Source organism: Anolis sagrei, chromosome 4, assembly GCF_037176765.1.
Source record: "Anolis sagrei isolate rAnoSag1 chromosome 4, rAnoSag1.mat, whole genome shotgun sequence".
In the NCBI taxonomy this organism is placed as follows: Eukaryota; Metazoa; Chordata; class Lepidosauria; order Squamata; family Dactyloidae; genus Anolis; species Anolis sagrei.
In genome coordinates, this window is record NC_090024.1 from 193,889,945 (window position 1) to 193,899,052 (window position 9,108).

The 9,108-nt window shown below is 38.3% G+C and overlaps 1 protein-coding gene across 1 annotated transcript in view; it reads right to left on the reverse strand.

Annotated features, from left to right (window-relative positions):
• Positions 1–1,795: 1,795 nt before the first annotated feature.
• DSTYK (dual serine/threonine and tyrosine protein kinase) overlaps positions 1,796–9,108 on the reverse strand; it is a 52,303-nt gene continuing 44,990 nt past the window's right edge. Inside the window, exons 12-13 of the mRNA XM_067468051.1 lie at positions 8,641–8,775; positions 1,796–6,226 (exon numbers count right to left, since the gene is read on the reverse strand). Coding sequence (XP_067324152.1) covers positions 6,039–6,226; positions 8,641–8,775 — 323 coding nt within the window. The 3' untranslated portion in view covers positions 1,796–6,038. The remainder of the gene's footprint in view (positions 6,227–8,640; positions 8,776–9,108) is intronic.

Here is a 9,108-nt window from a genome sequence, read left to right on the forward strand (position 1 = left end):
TTCGGTCAGTAGTCATCTTAATGTAGTTAACTCCCAGCCAGCTGCACCAATCCTGGTGCATGACGCCATGTGCATTCTTCTCCATTCCTCACCGCCCTCCGTGATTCTCCCATCCCCAGCCATTGGCAAGTAAAACCCCTCAATAGATCCCAATTCTACAATGTTTCCATCATCTACTCTGCTTCTGTCTTGTCATGTCAGCAATAATGTGATGTCAGGAAATGGAATTCTCTTCCTCTGCCCCTCTTTCCCCTCCCTAATACTATTCTGAGGCTGGCTGATTCCTTTTATTTTAATGCAGTTCCTTTCTACTTGTGACTATTCATGTAACTACACAGTACATTAGGGTAATTTTTTGGTCTCCACAAAACTTCAAATTTGTATTAGAATGTTTGAGGTTGACCATCTAGATCTTGTTACAAAAGTCATACCAATAAAAAGTACTTTGTGCCCAACAATCTATTTCACATAGAACCAGAATGATTTCAGCCTGTCCACAGGAAAAATCATGGTTACCCCAAGCTCTCTATATTTCTGCAGTATAGAGGGTGTTACTTTGTTTCTGTTTAACTGGAAGTCAGACATCCTAGTAAATATACCAGACATGTAATTGCAGAATATTTAACTTGTGCCCGTCACAGCATTATTGGCATGTCACTGGCCACTTTGCAAAGAAAAGCATTCACAATGACTTAATCCCAAACATGTTTCCACGGGCCTTATAGTTTAAAATTTACCTATCCATATCTGTTTCTCACCCTAAACTGTTGATTGTAAACTTCATCTATTAGAGCAAAAAACCTTGGGAGGGAAGAAACGTCATACATTTAGTCATAAGCAACTACATTAATTTGGATACTATTTATTTGTTTGCTATATTTGTATACCACCCTTCCCAACCCTGAAGGGGATGTAGGGTGGTTCACAGTGGTTGGCAGTGGTCCTTTGATAATGATAAAAGTATAAAAGTAATTAGCCAACAGTGTGATGCAGCAGCTTAAAAAGCCAATGAGATTTTGGGCTGCATTAAAAGGAGTATAGTGTCTAGATCGAGGAAAGTCATGGTGCCTTTGTATTCTGCTTTGATTAGATCTCACCTGGAGTACTGTTCTGGGCACCACAGTTCAAAAGAGATATTGACAAGCTGGAAGATGTCCAGAGGTGGTCTACTAAAATGATTAAAAGTCTGAAGACTGTGTCTTATGAGGAGCATCTTAAAGATCTAGATATGTTTAGCCTGCAGAAGAGAAGGTTGAGAGGAGACAAGATAGCCATATATAAATATGTGAAAGGGTGTTATATTTCTGCTGCCCTTGAGACTAGGACTAGGAGCAATGGGTTCAAATTACCTGAACAGTAAGAACTTCCTAATCATACAAGCTGTTCAACAGTGAAACTCTTTGCCTCAGAATATAGTGGAACCTCCTTCCTTGGAAATATTTAAACAGTCTGGATGGTCATCTGTTAGGGATACTTTGATTGTAGTTTTCCTGCATGGCAGGGGTTGGACTAGATGGCCCATGTGGTTTCTTCCTACTCTATTACTATTATTCTAATGGTAGTTTTTTATTGAACAGACGCAAGGAGGCACACTTGCCCCAGTTGTCAAGGCAAAGGCAATATTGGAGCTTTGCCAGCATAAACACATACGAGAACTCCAGTTATAGCCACTGTATTAGCAAGTGTCATTGCTGTGTGTTTGCCTCTCATCCATCCCCAGATAGTGGTGTGACATTTAAAATTCTCCCAAGGGTTTATATCACTTATTGGACAAGTAAATCACACAAACAGTACAAAACGTTAATGCAAACTTTATTATACAGCACAGCACTTCTGTGCATTCTATCATCTATTAAAACAGATCTTCATTATGGCACTAAGTGAAGTCTTGACCCACAGTCGTGTCTCTTAAAATACATATAATGGAGGAAGGGACTGCAGTGGAGAGGATATTAGTACTATAGAATACAAGAGAAATATTTTGTTCTCATTTTCCATGTTATTGCACTTTTCCTATACAGTTTGTTACCTATGCTTTTAGGAGTATTATACATCAGTTTAAAAAATAAAAAGTAGTACAAAATCTGTAGGCATTACAATGAACTGTATAACTCTTCCCAACACTTCTTCCTCCCACAGTAGCCAAGTGTTAAGAGTTGACAAACAGTAACAGAACCAAAACATTTAAAAATGTAAGAAATGCAGTGCTATTCAAGCCCCTGAGAGAGATTCAAATGCAGATGTGCTCTTATTCTCTCTCTGGAGAAAAAATAATAGTATTGAGACTTTTTCTTTTTCTTTTTTTTTAAAAAAAGAACATCTGGCTAGGATACAGAAGAAACACTATGTACAGCTCAAAAATTAAGTGAACCACATTAAACAGGAATACAGCACTGACGTTCTTTTAGCTGAAGTCTGTCACCCTGCAAAAACCAACATTCAAGTGTCTTCTCACCCCTCAAACATTGTCATTTGGAAGGGAAGGAGCAGAAGGAAGGACTAACTTAACAGAAGTGCTGTAGGGAGTTAATGCAATAATTTGTTTTAATTATACAAGAAAAGCTTTCATTGTATATTCACTACATTAATGCTGGAGAAAACACAAGAAAAATTGTCAGTTGCTAAACAGGAACTTCTACAACCTGCTTTACTACAAAGCAATGCCATAGGCAGCAACAATGTACCAGCAAGCTAAAGGTAATATTCCAGCACCACAACATAGCAGTCTGCTATTGTATTCAAGCCTTGCTTCTGGAGCTAAGTTTAGCTCATGCAATTCCTATGTAGTGTTTGTCCAGAGCCTAAATGACAACAGTTTTCAGAGCAGAAATAAAAAGTACCCTGATATTAATTAGCTCCAACTTTGAACCATCAACTACTTGCACCAGCATGGGTGCCACGATTTCCCCAGGAATTTGTTTTGTAAACTAGTTTTGTTTGCTATATCCCTAGGTTTTTATTTTTGTTTGTTTGTTTGTTGTTGTTTTTACAAAAACCTATACTTTAGAGCATTTGGTTCTGTCATTAACCTGTAAACCTTGAATCATGCAGTAAACAAAGTTTCCTTCTGGGTGTGAAACTAAATAGGTAATAAAAACTGGATTCCTAGAAAATTGGACTCGGAAGTAGAGTGGGGAAGGGTTTTTTAAAATAGATTAAATTGTACCTGGACACAATTATTTTTCAAGAACTTATAATGTCTTTGGCAGATCTCTAAGTTACTGCTCTTGTGTAGTCACTAGAGAAAGGCCAAAGGAGTGATCTTGCTCTGCATTCAATGGCCATTATCAATCCCACCACAATGCCAATGGTGGCATATCATTTTGCCCATGAGGCTAGAGCTCTGCAATTGTTTAGTGTTTGCATTATATACTCAACCAGCAACCATAGAAAGAGCATGAGGACATAAAGAGGGCTGTCCTTTAAATCAAAGGTGGGTAAGTGCAAAGATTGGGAGGGGGATGATTTTCTACGCTGAACCCTGCCAAGGGGGTTGCACCAATATACAAAGCAGCTGTTGGGTAGCAAAAAAAGAAACCACAAGTTTTTTCAAGTTTCTGGTCATGTGTGTGTTTGTGTTAATCACTTATGTAATTTCAGGAGTGTAAGCAATCAGACACTACATCCCTGGTTTAAATAAAAATAAATGCATTTTAAGCAAGAGAATGTTTCAAAAAGAATGTAACGTGTATTCCCTGCTGGGAGACATATCACAAGCTGTGACATCTGCTTAATACTCAGAATTATTTTAAATAATAATTAAAATTACATCCAACAGAGAAGTACTTATATTGTATATAGGACAGATGTAGGGAGGCTATTGCATGTCTGTGGAGGAAAAAACATTTTCATAAAATTGAAACAAAATTTTGAATTTTCTTTAAAAGGCACAGGGTAAAGAGTAAGGAAATGCAGAGCTCCTTGGGAAAAGCTATACAAGACATTTTCAAATAGTTTTATTTATTTTCTGTTACATAACTATTTCTATCGTTCCAAAAATACTGACCTAGATGCCCTTAATTTTAAACAAGGTCACTAGCCATGGTAGCACAGTGTAAATGGATATGTAACAAATAATACTGTCAAGTGACTGGAATGGTGGTCCGATTATACATTGAGTGACATTTTAGGACTTCCTATTTGAGAACATATGTGCTTTTCTGTGAGCATGGTTGGCAGCTATTGCTGCCCATTTCAGTTCAAGTTGCCAAATGCTACAGTCAGTGGATAGAAGTGCTAATACAGTTTAAGACCACCACATAACAATTAATGTCTACTAAGTAAAAAGCAATAATTTTAAAAGCAGTTTTTCTATTTTATTGCACACACAAGAAAGGGTTTATCTAGGAGGCTGAGTAACACTACAAGATTAGGTTCTTGTGGGTTTTTTCGGGCTATAGGGCCATGTTCTAGAGGCATTTCTCCTGACGTTTCGCCTGCATCTATGGCAAGCATCCTCAGAGGTAGTGAGGATGCTTGCCATAGATGCAAGCGAAACTACCTCTGAGGATGCTTGCCATAGATGCAGGCGAAACGTCAGGAGAAATGCCTCTAGAACATGGCCCTATAGACCGAAAAAACCCACAAGAACTAGCGATTCCAGCCATGAAAGCCTTCGACAATACTACAAGATTACTTTTGTCTCTAGGAGTTTATGTAAACAGACAAAAAGTTGTATTTTTGTTTTGCTCAAGCAGGAGTAATTGGAAGTAAAATATGTTTGCTTCACTGGCTTTGCACAGCATATGGTAAATGGAACCAGTCCATGTCTCATTTCATAGAAGAAGGGGAACATGATTATATACTGCATTTCCAAAAAGTTTGAGGCACACTGTGTAGCTGGTTCCTATCCTTAGCCATCCAGGTCTATTCTCTATTCAATCTATATCAACCTCAAAACACAATTATACTAAAAACTAGTTGCTGTGTAAGCAAATGCAAAGGAATTTTTGTTTCAAGATGGATAACCTATAGGAGAAAGAGCCCTTCATCTCTGGACCTTCCTCTCCATGTGCTTCATGCAACAGTGTCCTCAAACAATAAAGTCAAACAAAACCACAAGGAAGTAAACACTGGGCAGACACAGCAACACATGTGTCTATAGACAGGTTTCTCTTGGGTACTCTGTCTTAGAGATGACTTAAAACACACAGATAGCTGAAGGAATCTTTTAAAATGACATGTCAATATTAGAGTTTAAAACAGTCACTGCCTTTATACTTTATTCAAAAGAAAGAAAACTGCTCTAGTTAAAAACCTCATCTGCTATTTGTCCATGAGAACAGACAGTAGTTGCCAACTGTATTTCTATATGTGCAAAACCTTTTGGTGAAGTACCCATCTTACTGTAAGATTGGCAGTGGGGAGTAAAAAAAGGCCATCTTTCTTCAGATGTTTGAAGAGTTTCTATTAGGCATTTACTGGAAGAAAGATTAGTTCACATGACCAAAAGAAGAAGAAAAAAATAGCTTATACTTGTGGGTATTCCACTGCAGTGGGGCTTTCCCCTTCTGAGGATGAACACTGTGATGTAAACATACCAGGTATTACTAGAAGTCTGCATGAACCTATGTCCCCCCAAAGCCCATGCTACCAATGTCTGCAGGATTATCGTCCCTATTAAAGGGATACAGCCTCTTTCTTCCAATTATCCACATTCACAATATTCAAGGCAGCTTAGATACATCGACCTCTGGCAGACTGTAGCTAGAGATGCAAATATGCTGGCCACTAGATATCTGATGCAAACAGTGCTTCTTCTTTTTTCTTTACTGAAGCCTGAAAAGGGGGGATAAGCAAAATTCCTAAGAGATTTGAATCCCCTGTCTGTTTTTAATGAAGAAGGAAGCACTATCAACTATCATTAGTAGTGTGTATTGGGAATGAATGTCCCTGGCTACTCTTACGATGTACAATTTTGATATCCTTTCACACAATTGTGGGCCACTCTCTTCCAAAGAGCTTAAACACAAGTTGCCAGTGGCAGGGTAGGGACCAGACTTCTCATATAATTGAACAGTTCCTCCATAGCTTCTTTTTCAAGTAGAATCATCCAACCCTTTGTTTAACTGCTCAGAGTTCAACTTGCAAAGTCTATCCATTATGCCCTGCAACATGGGCTGGACTATTCCCAGAAGTGGGCGCTGGGAGGAGTCACCATCCCAACATGCTTCCATCAATTGCCAACATTCCTCGTCAAAAATTGCAAGGCGTTCAGGGCGTACTCCTGGGGAAAGAGAACAACAATTATTTGGTAAACAGGGAAATAATCAGTTCATTTTAGCTATTACAGCCTTAACTGCCATAGCCAGATATGAAAGCAGTTCCACACAGTCATGTTAGCACTGCACCTATGAGTAGGCTTGTCAGCCAGGAAGAGTGCTTTTGGAAACGAGTTCTATAGACCATGGTTTTGTCCCTGTTGAAACTGAGTTGGAATAGCATAGGTCTCTTCAACCTGTGGCCCTCCAGGCATTTTGGACTTCAGCTCCCAGAGTTCCAGACCACTGAACAAGCTGGCTAGGGTTTCTGGAAGTTAGAGGCCCAAACACTTGCAAGGCCATAGGCTGAAGAGGCCTCACCTACACCAACTCAGCAGGGACACAACCCTGGAATATCCAAAAACACTCATCCTGGCTGACAAACCTACTCATAGGTAAAGCTGTAGCTTCTATTAACAGGATTCATTGGAATGTGCAGAGCCTACTTATGTTTTAAACCAGCTCTCAGAAATGTGTAAAGGCTATGACACTGAGCACAGTGGCCCACAAAGAAAGTCACGATGAATTAAAACATGCACAGGAATGCATTCCAAGTGCACTCCTGTGCATGTGGCCACCGAGCAAGCTAGTGCTTCCCTTATGCCACATGCTATTTATTGTAACTAATTTTCACTACCAAGGTCATCCATAAGCTTTAAAATTATCTTTAATATGAAAATAAATATCCTCTCCCTGGAAGAAATGGACAATAATTTTAAAAACACATTTTAAGAAAAAAAAGGTGTTGTGCAGGAAGCTACAAGAATTCTGATAGCTTCTACCACAATTTTCACACTGACTACATTGCTATCCAAATTAAGCATGTTCCAATTATCTGTAATTCTCAACATGTGCTGCAAGTTATTATTACATTTCAAATGTGATTTACCAAAACCCTATCTTAAATGATTTTCAAGTATTAGGTATCCCTGAATTTGAAAGCATTGAATTATTGTTTCCTATTTTGAGAAACTGGTGCTACTATTTTTCCTTGCCTTTCCTTTCCTCTGAGGCTAACAGAGTGTGACTTGCCCAAGGTCATCCAATGGGTTTCCATGGCCAAGAAGGGATTCAAAATTCAAACTGTTACACCATGCTGGCTATCATTACATTATAGCATGAAGAAATCTTAATCCCAAGATTAGAAATCCTGGTTCATAAACAGATGTTTCCCAAAAAGCTGGTCTGAGTATATTTGTGATTTCCAAAAAAACTGGCAAGGTATTTTTTAGAATCTAGAACATCTAGTTTTCTGTATATGGAAAATACATGAAGGATTTTGTCTAGCATAGAGGTTCTCATTGTGCTATAATGAACTTTTATATAACTATGCTTTCCAGTTCAAATCTAGCCTTGTTTTCTCAGAAGGGAGCCTCACAGTGACCAGTAAAGTTCAGCATAGAAACTGTCCACTGGATTCCTGTCTGAGTTGTAAATGCTATAAGCCAGGCATGGACAAACTTCAGCCCTCCAGGTGTTTTGGACTCCAGCTCCCACAATTCCTAACAGCCAAACTGTGAGAGTTGGAGTCCAAAACACCTGGAGGGATGAAGTTTGTCCATGTCTGCTACAAACCATCAACAATTTCCTGGAAAGATGAGTGTTTGACACAAATTAGGAATTATATCTTCTTTTCCTTCTATCTAATCTCTTGTAGTTGTCACCTAAGTAAACATCCAGACAACACTATCAAAAGATGCAAGAACATTATGATTACTTCTATGCCATCCAAACTAGTTTCTCTAGCAGCTAAAGGGGACACAGAATTACCATGCATCCATATAGATTGCTGCTTCAAAACCATCTAAATAAAAAATATGCCTCACTATATGCTGTTTGTATATATGCTGTCTGCATCATATTTTAAAACAACTATAAAATAATCACTGACATGGAACTGTCTGCATGCTTTTCAATCTTGTTGGAATCACCCAAGTTACAAGATTTAAACATATCAAGAGACAAGAAAAGATTCCAGGGGCTTTCTTACTTATTATTTTACTAATTTTTAATTTTTTCTGTTTTTGTTTTAATTGATTGTTTTGCTTTTATGTCTTGTGGACATTCTGTCCCATATGCAAGCCACCTCAAGTCCCTTCGGGGACATGGTGGTGGGGTATAAGAATAAAGTTATTCTATTATTATTATTATTATTATTATTATTTCTACCCATTTGGTAAAAACATGAACTGCTTGACAAGGTATTTCTAAAACTATCCTGAAAATTAAGCACTGGCACAACAACTGTAATCACAAAAAATTAACACTCCCACAAGACAAACACAGCCTGACATCCGGTCATTTAAATTTGGACCTTCTGTATAGCCTCCATTCTTTAATAACACTGCTTCAGGCCTTGTTGTGTTGCAACCATGCCTACCTCTTCGGACGTTGTTCCAAAGGTGGTCTTTACTTGCACATCTCTCAAATGCTTCTGGTAGCTTCACATGTCCTGAACAGATGTACCAGAACAAGATGCCAAATGCATATACATCCACAGAGTTATCGTATTTCCCTGGGACAGATTAGCAAGAAATACTAGTTGAATACTACTCATGAGAATAGCAGCCTAACAAATGACTGGATACTGCAACCGTTAAAACTTGCTGTTTCTCATTTATTTATTTATTTATTTATTTATTTATTTATTTATTTCATATACTTGTACCCCGCCCTTCTCACTCCTGAGGGGGGACTTTGATGGTACTTTGCAATCCTCCATCCTCAATCAAGACAATCTTCAATTGTACCAATGCAGCAAGGGTATGAAGAAGTGATTTCAGTGATCTTCCCATCAACTTAAGGAATTTCTCTAGCTAGTAACTTCATGAAGTCTAAAAATTAGTAC